The sequence below is a fragment of the Channa argus genome, chromosome 20 (genome assembly GCF_033026475.1).
Source record: "Channa argus isolate prfri chromosome 20, Channa argus male v1.0, whole genome shotgun sequence".
NCBI lineage: Eukaryota > Metazoa > Chordata > Actinopteri > Anabantiformes > Channidae > Channa > Channa argus.
The window spans coordinates 14,289,014-14,304,732 of NC_090216.1; the positions used below are offsets into that span (position 1 = coordinate 14,289,014).

The 15,719-nt window shown below is 38.5% G+C and overlaps 1 protein-coding gene across 2 annotated transcripts in view; it reads right to left on the reverse strand.

The window, feature by feature from the left end:
- Positions 1-568: 568 nt before the first annotated feature.
- The window catches only part of cpped1 (calcineurin-like phosphoesterase domain containing 1), a 37,376-nt gene continuing 22,225 nt past the window's right edge, over positions 569-15,719 (reverse strand). The window contains exons 6-7 of one of the 2 annotated variants that reach the window (XM_067488404.1): positions 15,291-15,377; positions 569-3,048 (exon numbers count right to left, since the gene is read on the reverse strand). In XM_067488404.1, coding sequence (XP_067344505.1) covers positions 2,822-3,048; positions 15,291-15,377 — 314 coding nt within the window. In that variant the 3' untranslated portion in view covers positions 569-2,821. The remainder of the gene's footprint in view (positions 3,049-15,290; positions 15,378-15,719) is intronic. The other variant, XM_067488405.1, reaches the window with a different exon arrangement.

Genomic DNA, 15,719 nt, shown 5'->3' on the forward strand with positions numbered 1-15,719 from the left:
CCTCAGGGGGCCCACACACAGCTTAGGAAGGTGATTAAGGTGACCTAACATTAACCTGACTGCCCTACTTTGTGTTCAAATGTGTCATGACTCAGTTAAACGTGAACAGACATGACACAAATAACCTATTTTGAAACTCAGCGCCACATCAAATTTCCTTTTAACCATGTTCATCCTAAATAAACACAGAAAACATGCAACACTATGTCTCCTGTGAATCTCTTTCAGTCTTAAAGTAGAGCATGGTTATTCACTAATTATATAACTCATGACATCATCACTCAAAAACATTAATTATGTACCAAACTTTCTTGAAAATAAGTCTGGGTTACTGAATTAAACCTGGCTTAACTGCTGATCTAGCTTTGCCTTGAGTATGTATCAAAGAGCAACAGGTTGGTGACCACGAACAGTTTAGTTCAATATGTGTTGATTTCCAAGTATGATGTCCAATAGGTTTTCACACTATACCAGTTTCCTCTTGTTCTTGCGACCTTTTAGTAGAAAATGATGACAGGCAGGTCAAGCTTTAAAAGTATGAAGAAGGAGCAACAAACACACCCTGAAATAATTAGATAAAATCAAGATTTATTGTAAAAGTACAACCAATAATGTCACAGTCATGGTCATTCATTAGAATTCAAATTTATCAAGAATTCAACAAGTGTGTCATGCTCCCATGAATTCATAGTGCAAATATGCTCTAAAACAAATTCACACGCACAGACTCACACAGAAACCGATAAGGACCAATTTGATTGAGCTCAGCTACCATGAGGATATAAAAATAGATAAGGACATAAGGTTCCTTCTCAGACAGGAAATGAAGGAGATGGACTGAGTTGTCTTTCACACATCACACTCATTATCCATTCCTCTCAGACGCCCTCTTCTCCCTCCATCACATGCTGAGTTTTTGGAAGAGAGACAGAATCCGTCAGTGTGAAATGAGGTCAGCGATGGCGTCGCTGATGGAAAATCACCTACAGTACAGTTCCAAACGCACCACACACACAGACTGGAAGTACATACATTTGCTCTCCAACAGTCGCGCATCTCTCTGAGACGCACACAGACACACAGATGTGTTGCTAAAGGGTTGCCATGACAACCCTCTTACATTCCCAGTCAGTCAGGGTAAGTGTGAGAGTCTGTGCGTGTGTGTGGAAAGTGTAATCGAGTAGAATCATTAAGAGCTCACAGAGAAAGTCATTTTGTTTCAGAAATGTCCACTGTAAAGACAATTGGGAACTGAAGTTCAGCTAGTAGGCTGTAAAACTGTTAGGCCGTTTGGATTGTGACTAAACAGCCAATCAAATACTGAGTTTCTTCCACCATTAATCACCAACAGATCAAATCAGTCTCAGTGTCTTATCAGCCTGACACCAGACCTTACGATTGCTGTTTAACAACACAGCCACACTTGATTCATTTGATTTTAATGAGCTCTTATGTGCACAGTTTACTGCAAGTCTCTTCTAAAAGCGCAGATGAAACTGGTGCCGTGTTTTAAATGCGATAAGATACAGCCTAAACTTAGCTTGAATGATTGTACACATAATCCAAAGAAAAAATACTTTGCGAACAGAAACATGACAAGAACCACAGTCAATTTGATGTATGCTTTCATAAAGCACTTACAGGGAGAAACCGAATGGATACTGGAACTGCTACAGAGTAATTTATTGGAAATTAAGTAACCTAATTTGATCTCATATGTCAGATGAGGGGCTTTCTACTGGAGACCAAAACAACCTTAATGATCATATGGGCACAAGTACGCTTCACCACACTTTTCCTAGGAAAAAAGAACCCACAACAATAAAGGTATAGTCCTTGAGATTGTCATTAAATCAAAACCTATTTTGTAAATAATTCTGGTCCCATTTCTCTCCAGTAGCTACAACACTGGCCACACTGTTTACTCTCACTATCTAAACACTATATCAGAGCTGTGTGACATCCTCCTGCTGACTAACTGCAAAGCAGTCACAGGAAATTAAGTTATTTGCTGTAGAAGTTAATGGTGACAGGGACTGATGATCAAAAATTTATCTACCAATGGAGATCGGTTTTATACACTGGCACAGGCATCAACCACGGCATTGTTGTTTAATCAACCAAGACTAAAAGACATGATTTATAACTCTGAAATAAGCTTTATTCAAAAAAAAAAAGTTTTTTTCAATTAATTGGTTAAAAATAATCTCTCAATATATAATAAATGATGATGTAAAACATCACTGGAAAGTACAAAAAATAATTACATTTTAAAAGGGCAGTGTAGTAGGTCGGAAGTTGCAATCTCATACTGATAGTTATTAACTAAAATGCAACTTTTCAGTTGCATTTTCAGTTTAGAACACATTCAATGATTTTTGTGTATCTCTTTAAGGCCAGCGGAAGCTAAGATAATAACATCCATTCTGCCATGAGATAATCCTGGGGAAGCACTCAGTCGAGGCAGCAAAACAACTCAATTTCATTTTACCATAAGACTCTGTACACTTTATAAAGTTTGGATGGCATGTGGTCTAATTTTTATCAAATGAAATTCACTCTTCTTTATTATTTCAGGTCAAACATACAGCAGAGGCCGGAATATAAATCTTTAATTTCTTTTTTTCCTAATGAATGTGCAAGATGTTTGAAGATTTCAACTTCAGTATTCCTTACTTCTGATATTTCTTGGGTTGACTCATGCACCAATCTAAAATAATCTTGCTGTGCGCCTCTGACAATAAGGGCTTAAAAATCGGACATAAAAAGAAAGAGATGCATTAAAAACCCCAGCTTGTTTATGTTGACAAGTCATCATCCATCAGGCCTGTAAAAGTTTCCTAAGGTCCTCGTCTATGCCTTGAGTCCTCAGCTGCTCCAGGCTGTGGTAGCGATGGATGACGCTGTCTGCAGTCACCACTACCACCCTGACACCATGGGTGTCGTCACCGAGCTGGCAACCAATGGCAGAGCTCACAACCATGTCCAGGCCGCCGTGGCAACCGCCAGCGTTTCGGTGGTAATGGCCGGAGAAGACCGCCTTCACCCCTGTGCCGAGGAGGGAGTGACAGAGGAATTTAGCAATGCAATAATTACATAAACCTGAATATCAGTTGGGACAGCACAGAGGTTTAAATTTGTTTTTTGAGTAACTGATTTAGTTTGTCTTTTTAACATCAGTGATCTAATCTGCAATATTACCATAGGTAGGAGACATGCTGTCCAAGGTGCTTAAGTCTTTCACACTTTGACTGTGCAACATGGACCATCACTAACCTCAACGGACAAAACAATTAAAATATGTCTACAAGGACAACACGACCTAATGTTTTCTTCACCACAAGATTAGTAGTTTTAAATAATTCACTGTTTCAAATAGGATCCAGCTGCTCAATGTAACCATTAATATTAAAATGTTTTGGGGGTAGAACAGGAAAGGTAAAAAATATAAAAAGAGTGAAAAACATGAAAGGAGACTAATGGAGAAGGAAGGTAAAAAGAAAAAAGAAAGACAACAAGCATACGCTGGAATCTTCCACTTGTGGAATATTTTATAAACTAAGGAAACGTTCATTAGAGGACGCACGACTTTCAATTTATTTTCAATTACCGACAGCATCGTTAATAGAACGGTGAGGGTATGGGTCGGCCCTGCGGCGCTGACGCTGTGTCACTACAGCTGAATGACTGCACACTTAAAATGGCGTGCCAGAAAATCTTCTCTCTGAATGAGGGGGGCAAAATGAATTGTTTTGCTGTGTGGAGGTGGTATATATGTCCAGGTTTGTTTCCCTATTTTGGGCAGAAACTTTAGGCTAAGAGTTTGACATATATGTTTTAAAATTACAATAGAATACTGTGTATTCTATCTACATACTATATGTAAATAAGTGTAAATGTATAATATACTGTATAGTATAGTAGCTTCTCCATTTTTTCACTGCGTGTTCCCATGTAGGGGAGTTTCTCTGGCTTCTTCCTACCTCATCATGCAACAGACTCCCACCCCACCCAAAAAAAATAGAAAATAAAATAAAAATAAAGGCAACGAAAGAGAATAAATTGCAGCCTGCGCTTGAGAAAGACATCAGTCTGTCCCAAAAATCTGCACAACAAAGAAAAGGAGGATCCCTCTTATTCACTACTGATACTACTTCGATGTCAGCACAGTGAGATTGCCCTGAATCATCACGCTGGCCGCTCTGCATAATCACACAGCACCAGAATACAAATGTGACCTAAATTTATATTAATATTCTGATCTACGTGAGCACGGCGACTGAACATGTTGGACTATTAAATAATTAATCTGCCATAGATGGAAATTTATGATTTCGGCCTGATTGTGTGTACTGGATCTAAACCTGGGGCAATGTTATGTGAAGCCCACCCTGCTGTGACTTGTTGATGGGCCTGCAGCTGCACGCATTTTATGAATCTGTGTATATGCATGTGGGCTTTTATACAACCTTACCACTACTGTAGGTAACAGAAAAAGTGGGCAGACTCATCTGTCTAGTCACAAATATGTGTGCATGTGTGTTTATGTAAATGTGTGTCCTTGATGTTGTTTCTAAATGTAGGCTGAAAGGCCACAAATGCCCTCTCCAGGCCTAAAGCACAATCTCATTAACATTCGCATTCTGTATGACTGTGTGTACTGTGTTTTAGTACTTCTGTGCTGACAGACACTTAAAAGAATTACACAGCTCATCTACAATTATACAGACCCTGCGAATGAAAACAAAACAAAGCAGCATCAGAAGTGCGAATGAGGAGAAATGTTTGATGGGATCACCGGATGACTCAGTTAGCCATGCTGATTGTTGAAATGCTGGATTTGTTACAGTATCCACAAGAGGGCTCTGACTTCTTCATCACATTAGAGAGAGAGGAACAAGGGAGAGGAAGACACCAATAGCAAAGAAGTGATAGAAAGATGAATCGTGTAATAATAGCGACATCGAACGAACCATCAGGAGAATTAAAAAATCTGTAATAGTTTTTCTGTACCTTTGGCAAAACTCTCAAAGATGCCATCATTAATCATGCTACCAAATAAAGTGTGTGGGGGTGTGTAAGTGTGCATATGTATACATGTGTGAGTGCATCTGGGTTATGTCACCACGTCTCTGCTGTTCCCCATCCCACACACATGCCGTAGAATACCACTACACAGCAGTGAACTTCACCCATATGTATGTGACGCGTAGCTGTGAGTTGTGATTACATTTACAAGGAGGGAATACGTCACAGAGGGCCCTGCTGTGCAGTGATTTTTAGACCAGTTACAGTAGGAGGGAACTGTTAGACCCAACAATAAATGTGGAAGGGAAGAAGGCTGCAATTATTATTGGATTGTTTTTTGTTTATTTGTTTACGTGCCAAATTTTGGTAAAATGTTTAGTCCTAAAGATATTAGAAATAAATAGCAATACTTGCTTGTCTTGTTTGCTCAACCACCAGCTTATTAACAAAAAATAAAAAAATAAAGAAAGCAGGACATTCATACATTGGTGATGCTTATCAGACCCTTAAAGGGAAAAAAAAAGGTACATGATTAATGAACTAATAAAACATTAGCCCATTAATTTTCTGTCAGCCAACTAACTAATTCGTGTTTGGACTAGAAACAGTTGTGTTAAGCTGAACACTTCACTTATTCAGTGTCTTACTGAGTCTTAAAGCTTGATCAACTCAGCATAAAGCAATATAACACGTCTATAAAACCACAAATTGCTGTTTTTATTCCTCTGTCTTCGTATGGGATCAACAAATGAGACACAGCGTGTTCATCTTTAGAAGTACTTGTAGACAAAGTTTGTTCATGAAGAAAAAGTGTCTGGGCCTGGTTTTAATATTCAGCATACAGACATTAAAGTGGCATCAACCTTTTCTTACACCAAGGATATAAGCATAAGTCTCCTTGAGCACTGACTAAATAATTACTTCAACAGTACGTATACAGCATTAAAACATGAAGTTTACTTGCTGATATTTTGTTTTTTCCTCGAAGGCACAGAGGTCCTAGAGAGTTTCACTTGGCTAACCTGCGTGGAGTATATTAGGCAGAACGGGATCTCTGTTAGATCGTCACAACACGCTACAAGCCTTCTTTCAAGGTCTTAGGTAGACAGTGGCTGATAACTGAAGTGGACTTAAGCAATACTCGCTTCATATGTAAATTATTCATCTTCACTGGCTCCAGTAGTTTTTATGAAGGAAAACTGATTTGATAGAAACTATTTAGTAAAGGCGCAGCGATAATACCCGGACCAGAAATGAGGACGTCCCCTTCAGAGCAGCATCATTATGTGGTTTGAAGTCAAACCGCTCCACCTGGGTGCTTGTCTACTAACAAAACCCAGAGAATAGATGACCTGTCTGAGAAAGAAAAGTATTTTCAATCTCCGAAAGATGGACTGTATGAATAAAAGATAAACAACTGAAAAAACTAAACAAAGACAGTGGGAAAGCTGTCCCTTTTGCAATGCAGTCAGAAGATGAAGCTGACCTCTGAAATGGTCTGCCAGAAAATAAAGGAAGGCATTTTTCAAAGGGAGGGAAGGAGGCTGATATGGAATGTATGGAATTGAAAAGACATAAAATAAAAGGCGAAGTAAAAGGCAAAAACAATTTACGCCTCCTAAATACCTAAGCATTGTTTCACGCCAATAAAAATAAGAAATTGTTCTTGTTCTAGAGAAATTGCTATTGCACATAACTATTGATTGGCTTCAACCCTGCTTAGACCGACACAGTGATGAGGGTGAAACCTACATCAGCAACTCTCTGTCTTGGCCTTCACGGAAGCAAAGATCAGACTCTAGTCAAAATAGATTTATTAAGCTAATGTCTGATAGGTCCCTGAGCTTATATGGACTCCTCAGGTGTGAGAAAGGAACAGGACAAACTGCTTATCCCAAGGGTTATTACAAAACAACTGAAGGTAGGATGGGATAAGCATTTGTAACATTAGCAACAGGAGCAGATATCAGAAGAATCATGCATTCGGACTCATAGGACATCTTGGTTAAATGTCTTAGTTTGACACGTTGGCATAGTTAAGATTTTCATTCCAGAGTTTCAAAAATTTTAGGCAGTTTGAAACATATTTTACGATGGCAAAACATTTCAAAATACATTGTCAGCATAATGAAGATTGGAAACGCAGCAACATTTAGATCGGGCATTTTATCTACTGCTGGCAAGGAAGTAGTTCCACTAGAGAAAACAGGGTTTAAAATGATGGCGTCTCCTTTTGACTTGTGTAGACACATTTTATTTTTTTTTTTGCTATTCAAGGGTCAGGAAACTGCAGGTATTCATTTTCTTGAATTACTACAGCTGCTGATTTCAGGATTCGCCCACCTTCAATGAGAAAGGACAAGTTGTGAGTGCAAAGAGCTGCTGCTGTTCTTGGCTGGAAAGGAAGCTTAAGAACTTGTGGACTTGTATGTACTGCAGCTCCAGGATAATGATAGCTGGCACCCTTCTGGGAAAATGGCTTTAATTTGACAATCATGAAGTATGATACACAACTCGTCTCCCTTCGCCTCACTCCAATCAAAGTAGCACATATCACTTTCTGTACATCCAAAGTACCCCGCAGTACAATCAGCGTGGGTGGCCCGATGGGACATAAACCCATAACTATGTTAATGTTAGTGCCACGGCTCTAGCCATGAAGTTACATAAGAATAAAATGCTTCTTTTTCCACTGACAATACCAAACCAAAGGCATTCAGCCACATAGAGAATTACACATATCACCATGCTAAGCGCAAGTCTCTTGCTTTACCTGGAGCGATAAAGGAAAACAGTATGTGTTCAGGGTGTTAAATAGCAGTATCACGTTCAGTGGAGGATTGTTAAGTCCAATTTCCCCCAATTTTTGTCTCTTCTTTATGCTTTGTTGCATTCGCCTCATTCCCTTTTGTTGCTGAGCGGGTGCCCTCACGAAAACATACACTCTATGATAATAACTCGATGATAATTTTATGTCTTGTCTCGGTCTCTGCGAAAATCCCATTTACCTGTCAGCCTTGAAACAGTGCTGGGGTTTTTTTGGGCATTTCTTTGTGATAAAGACTCCCATCTGTGGACTGGCCTTTGCTTTGACAAACAGAGGTGGGGAGGGTGGGAAGGAGTGAAGGAGAGTGGGAGCTAGGGGTAGTGGGGGGTAGTGGGAGGTAGAGAGTGTGTGTGTGTGTGTGTGAGTGAGGGGGATATTGAATGCAAACGGAGTAAAATTACCTAGAGTCAAATTGAATTCTGGTCATGGGTTGCAAAAAATGCACAGAGAGGGGAGTCCCTTATAATATGAGCCTCTAGTTGGTGTATATTAGGTTTTTATATGCCGCAGTCATCTAAATAAATCTATTTAAAACAACATTTACTATTTAAATGCTAATAGTGGTCGCAGATGTAGCCTCCAAAACAAAGGAACAAAGAAAGTAAAAACAGTACAAATCTAGTCCTGTTTGATGTTTTTGCCCTCTTCTTTCAATATGCCCCTCCCTTCATTCCATTCCCACTCTCCATCATCTCCCTTTCATCTTTTGGTCACTGATTTGCAGGTTACAAGATTGGATTTGCTAATTGCAAGCCAAGCTCCTATCATGAATCTAAACCTTGTCTTTTCTGCAATCACCTTTAGGAGACATTTGTTAGACCTTTCCACCATTTCTCCTTATTTCGCTTTGACACAAACTCAACAGAGAACAGAGCTGTCATCTGCACATCTGTAAGTTGTCTGTGGGCTGCGTAGGAGAGAACATGCAATGTCTGTGTTCGTATTGAAGAGGGGTTGTCATTAATGTGCAGGTCTGGGAAATAATTCATCATGAAATGGCTGTTGATAATTTGCATAACAGAGGGATACAAAATAATGTAGCGTGGTGAAGCATTTTGCAGCCCTGGCTTCCCATAAATCACATTTAGCCATCAGTCATTGCACAGCATCCCTTTTCTTGTGTTCTCCAGTTACAAACACATTTCCGTAAAGAGAGCTGTGAAACAAAATAGTGAATGTGTCATCTATCCATGGGCCTTTTTGGTTCCCCACGTAGTACCTAATCATCCTGAATTTTCCAAGCTATGATCCCTATGTTTCACGGTTCAAGTAAGACAAGCCTTCAAACAGAAGGTTTGAACTAAATGTCACAGACTCATCGTGGATACAACCATATATTAATCAACAAATCCATGTTTGCAGTGGTCACAGAGAAAAGAAGTAGTTTAAGTTGTATCACAATCATTCAGAGTTATGTTTGCAAAATTACAGTAATTGTCAGATACAATATCTGGGTTTCAAAAGATATAGCACAATATTTATACTATACTTGGTAAGAGTGGAATGGTTCAAATGAAATAATAAGCCTAAAGGATTAATCCTTTTCAAATTTATATTGCAATTTTATGCAATTTCTGAACTGCAAAAGCTGCAATTAAAATGTTTTTTTTAAATCTTTTTATGCTACAATTAACAAGCAATAGTGTTCAATCAAAACAGTACATTTTCATTGGTTGTTTGGATATATTTCAGTTTAAATCGAGAAGCTGTGTGACAGGAAAGGTGTTGTGCTGCAGTGAGCGCCACACCACAAACGTCCTCCAGGCAGGAAAAAAAATTGTAAAAGCAAACCAAGTTGAAAATGGTTAAATTAATACGTTTGTCTAATATTTTCAACTAAAAATGTTAGTAAAAATACTTAGAATAACACAATATTAGGAACTATTTAAGAGGACATCAGCGTAGTAGGACTGTTTAGTGGAAATGCTCATGTAAGAAAGAGCAGCTCCTTCTTGTCACAGGATTTATATGACACGTCATGCAGATAATGACAATCTTTGAGACACATTATTAACGCTCTCTCTACACCAGGAAGCCACATTACCACCAGGTGGTTGTAATATTAAATTTTAAATTTTAAAATTTCTTCAAATTTAAAAATGCTGTTTTATAATTATGGGTTAATCACTGGTCGGCACATAAACTGATTAAAATCAGCTACACCTTTACCAACAGTGATCTTTGACCCTCAATTTTTATGAATTAGTGTATAAAAAGAAATGTTGAAAATACTATTTTAGTGGAGTACATTTACCTTTCTACTTTAAGTAAAATGTCAATATTGTGCTTAGTACTATTACTTGTATAAAAAGATTTTTTATTTTATTTTTTGGCCACCATTACTCAAGGATAGAGTTCACGTACTTCTACAACCTCTGCACACAGTCTATCACATTTTGCTGTGTGGCAGCAGACTGCTCAGAGTGGCCATGCTGACATTGTTACAGTCCTGTTCCTGTGTTTTGTTGTCCAGCTTTATTTCCTGTCCTTGGCTTTTATTTTGTTGCTCCTCCGGTGCCTCTTCCTGTTAGTCTGTTTGGTTTCTTCACCTTCCTCGTTTGTCCTGATTTGTTTCCCCCGTTCCCCTGTCCTTTTATACCCAGCTCTCCCCCCCACTGTTCTCTGCCAGTTTGTTTTGTGTTCTGCTCACGCTCCTGGATCTTCCCCGTTTGGATACGCACCTCCCTGCCTGTTCCCCATTTATGGATTCTGTCAAGTTTTGTTCTGTGGTTTAGTTATCCGCCTTAGTTTATATCTTGCTCCCTGTTTTAGTTACTCTTGTGTATTTTCTGTCTGCCTTAGATTTAGTTTGAGTATTATTTATCTTTGTCTGTCCCTGTTTAGTCCTGTTCATTGAGAGAGAGAGCGAGAGAGAGACAGAGTTAGTCCGTTAGTTGTGTTCACCCCTCTAAATTCCTCATAAATACCCCTTTTCTTTATACCTCCTCTTGCCATCTCTTTTCTTTGGGTCTTTGCACTTAACTCAATAGTAACATTATACCAACAGTTTTAGTGTTGTGGCTGATCAGTTCAAACATCACACTTAACAGAAACAACAGAGAACTGCTCTTTTGAAACTGTTAAATTTATACTGCACTTCATAATCTATAATGTGGTAATTTTCACAAAGCTGCATCTTTTTTGTTTGCACAAAACCTATTGTTATATATATGTATATACACATATATACACACACACACACACAATTTAACAAGAGTTGTTTGAAAATGGAGACAAATTAATGTCTTCTTGGCCCAAATTCAACATGATTCACCAAAATGTACCAAACGGAAAACCATAATCCTAAAACTATATAAACCAAACCACAAATTTTGTGAATAATTTTACCCCTAATATGTCATATAACCATATTTTTCAAAATAATTACATAAGAATTGAGAGATGTAAACTTTGGACTTGAGCTGAAACAAGGTAAGACTTTCATCTACAGCTAAAAACTGTAAACAAGGAGGTAGCATTGAACATTACTTCAGGGACATCTAACAATTTAATGGCTCAGAATCTTCCCAACATGACAAGATGATGGATCAGTAGATGAAAGCTATAATTCAATCATTCAATGAGGCCACTGCTTTGACACAGCTAAGATGCCAAAACTGGGGTGGCAACCGAACTGTTTTGACTTGTTTTGCTGCAACACCGTGGACGTCATCCAGCAGCAAGATGCCTCAATGGCCAATCAAATACATGCAAGTGCACTTCACTGGCAGAAGACTTTAACATTCTACTGTATTAACCTTATTATTAAAATGTGTTAAGATTGGTTTATTTTTTACTGGTACCTGAAACAACATGTAGCCACTGTTCTTGTCTAAATGCACTGTAAGTCACCTCCACCATCGTTGAGGTAAAAAAAAAAAAAATAACTAAACAAAAATCTCATAATTAAAACAATGAGGTTAAGCATGGACTCTTGCCATATCCCCAACTGGGTGATAAATGGATCTTCACTTTTGAACAGAGTGAGATCCTTGCTGATATACCAGAGGCAAGAGTAAGAGGAGAAACTGAGACACACAGAAAGAAAGATGGAGAGACTATGTGGAGCAGCACATGGCTAATCTCTGCCTCTAATTAGTAACTGTACTGTATGTACAACCCTACAGCTGCTAGCAATGTTGGGAATTCCAATGAATTTCTCAGCTGCGCTCTTGTTTTTTCTATGCATATACAGGGTTTGGAGGCAAATAGGCAACAAGGAAGCGTGTATCTGTCAGTCTACTGTATCTGTGTGTCTGTTCATTCATCCTTGTTTGCATGTGTACTGAGAGTATCCTGAATGTAGAGAGTAAACCTTGGAGGAGGATGCGGAGCAAAGAAATCTAATTACAGTGCTCCATCTATAAAGAGAGGAAAGGCTGAGAGCACCATAGGGATTTCTGTTACTCCACTCGCCTCTTCAAAAGGAAACAGCGGTCCTCAGCCACAGGAATTCAAACCTCGATTCTGAAGAGACACTGGATGTGTTCTCAATTCAACATCCTCAACAGGCAAGCAACCTGCATTTTTTTTTTCTCCCCATGGCTTTCTTCCAAATAAAGTTGGCTTAGCTTGGCTATGGTTGAAGTAACTAAACACTGTGTTAGATGCGCATTGAAAAACGAGCATTGGTACAAACAATAAAGCCGAAGAGAATATTATTTAGATGATTAAGAGTATGACAGTGATGAGGCTGCACAGAAGTAGCCTTAACAAAAGTAAAGATCTTTCTCCACAGTGTTCAGGGATTTGTGTGATTTTTAAAACAAATTGACTCCACTGTACTGACAAACATCCTCTACCAAATAGTAAATACCACAAAATAAGAAAAAAAAAAAAAAAAAAAAAAACTTATTTGCGCTTCTGAAACAGGTTGTTTATTAATCAGCTGCATAGTGTAAACTCAAAAGATATTCAATACAGAAACAAAGGCTTAATAAAAGGTTTAAAATTTAATATCAGCCAAATCACTGTCAAATCACAAACCATAATAATTGCTTGTGCAAATAAAGGAGAGATGCCGAGATACTTCACTTGCCCAAAAGGGGGTTGTCACACAGAGACAGTGTATCATTAATTTGTGCTGGATTGCAGTCAACAGTTCCCATGGTGGAACTGTTTGCTCTGATGAGCCAGAGAAAGACTAATTGGTGTTGCACCTTTCCCATGTGCAGCTGTGTTGCTGAGATAACATATAGATAGTTGCTGTAGAATAGATTATCCATAGAAAATGCACCGCTGCACAGCAATTTATATGCAAAATGCACAGACACACACACACACACAAAATGTAGAAAATAAATATCCTTGCACACACAATTAGTCCAGCATCTCCTTACATACATATATTCCATGAGAACGAAGAATTAGGGTGGAATGAAAAATACCCGAGTAAGGAAAAAAAAATCTATTAAATGTTTTTCCTCATCTGCAGGAGATGATTTCCACCTGGCTTCTATTTCCATCATACGTCAGTGGAGTGTTGGAGGTCAGCAAAAACTCAGCAGCAGCAATAACCTCACAAATGCTGAGCCAAATCCCCAGCTGCAGCAAGACAACTGACACCACAAAAGACACCTCTGAAGTGGCTGGAGAACTCGGTTACAAACAGCTTTGAGCACTTACTCATGAGGATTGATTTTATGCCAAAGTAAAATTTGTGTACCATCCAGAGATCCCATTTCAAGGCTGCATTCTGTAGAATTACAAAATACTACAAGAAGAATGAGGCAAGTCCTCCACATCCACTATTACGTCTTTGTTTTTGTCAGACTGTGAAAGAAGAACTGTAGAGCAGCCCACAAAGGATATAATTAAAAAGCTTAATGTGTTATTGGTACAGGATCCTAAAGCACTTTCCTTTGTTTGTCTTCCTGGAAAAAATATATGACAGTTAGCTGCAAAAATGTAGATAAGACACATGCTTCATGTTCGTTATTGATTTGTGCCAGGCTCGACTGTGCCTGGGTGAACCTGACACAAGGTGTATAGAAGCTTATGTAGAACCTTATATGTGAAGTTAATCAAAAGGCCTTTTTATTGCAAAGAAAAGTAAAGAGCACATCTGGAGGCTTCACATCACAGGGTACAGCTGTGAGGATAGACCAGGGAGTGTGTGTGTGTGTGTGTGTGCGAGCGTGCCTGATTGGGGGGGGGGGGTGCGATCAGAAAATACCCAGAATAAGCAGTCACAGTGATGAAAATGCAAAGAGGGGGAAAGAATTACCATAGCCACTGTATGGCCAGAAGAGACGTAATTTACCATGGATGAGAGGAATCACAGCCCCTCACTGCACAGAAAGGAAGACAAACAACACACTTTCACTCTCTTTCTTCAGCACTACGCAGTAAATAACATAGTCTCCTTTTGATTGTTTTCTCCTCGAAATCCACTGGGATATTTTTACAAGATGCTTGCTTGCCCTGGAGGAATTCCATATTCATGCAAGCTTTCCTGTTTGTTAGGCTTTGTTTCATGAAATGTATAATATAATGTATCTGCTCTTTTGCGATGTGGGTGCATTATGAAAAATATAACTTTTGTTTAAATATGATGTGATCTGTTATGTATTTTGTGTAGACAGTCAATTAATATGTAAGTAAGAGGAGTGTGTGCCAATTTCCCAAAAATGCTTTTTTTTAAAAGTCCTAAATGATTTCATAAGCGTGTCTCTCATAATCAAGAAAACACAAATATAAAACAAGACTAACAGCCTACAGCCAGTCTAGCACCACTCTGAGACTGTACTTCAGCAAAGCAGTAATTTTAGGTAAAGGATAAGTAAACATGCTAACAAGATCACGGTGAGATTTTCTTTTTTTTTTTTTAAAGTGGAAGTGACGAGCTGACAGAAAACACGAGGAAAAGCAGCAAAAGTCCCCAGCTAGACTCAAATTTCAGACACTGTGGTTATGTCACATGTGCCCAACCATTTGGCTCATAGGGTGATACCACAATGATAATTTTAGCATGCTCATGTCATGGTAGGTATATGCTAAGCGTGTAATCAAATTTTCTAATTAGCACCAAACACAATGTACAGCTGAAGTTAAAAACAATGCCTTTTTCTTTTTGGATATTTGGTCATAAACCAAATTATTGGACAATAAAAGCATGATGGAGCATGACAAAAAGTCAAAGGATCACCAAAGTTACTAAATGTCAGTATGAATTTTCATGACAATTTGTTAAAACATCAGCTGGAAAGCATGAATGTCTGTACGGACTAACAGTCCATCCTGGAAATGTGGATCTGTTCAAAATAAAAAGCATTAATCGGATTCATTTTCTGGTACAAATTAATAACCGTTCTAAAAAGCAAACCATCAATCCTTTTTTTTTTTTTTTTAAATGAAAATTTAAGAATGGTTTTCTGACTATGTTCCTCTACAGTAAAAATATTATGGCTCATTTGTAAAAATTCAAGTAACTTACACAATAACCTCTTTACAGTCTGTGTCATCGCTCTGGCAGTGACCCTGATGAGAACAGTGTATCCGGTACAAATGTACAGTTGTGGCTCTATCATAAAGTGACACAGAGGACAGTAATGATCACACCGTCAGTCTCTTTTACAAGCCTGCCCCAAGGACCGACTCCAGAGGATTCAGAATACAGACATTACAGCATCAGTCACCAAGATACTTCTAGCAGAAGATGAAGGATAGAGCAGAGGGGGCATAAAGAGAGATGAGAGATCCGAAAGAACTAAGAGTTATTCTACAATAAACTGGTTTGATTCTTGTGTGTGTGTATGTGTGTGTGTGTGTGTTCTTTTTTTTTTTTTTTTCTCAAGTCATCAGTAATACTAAAAGTGGCAAAGCTGAGCTGAATTTAACAGCTTATTTGTAATTTTGATATGGA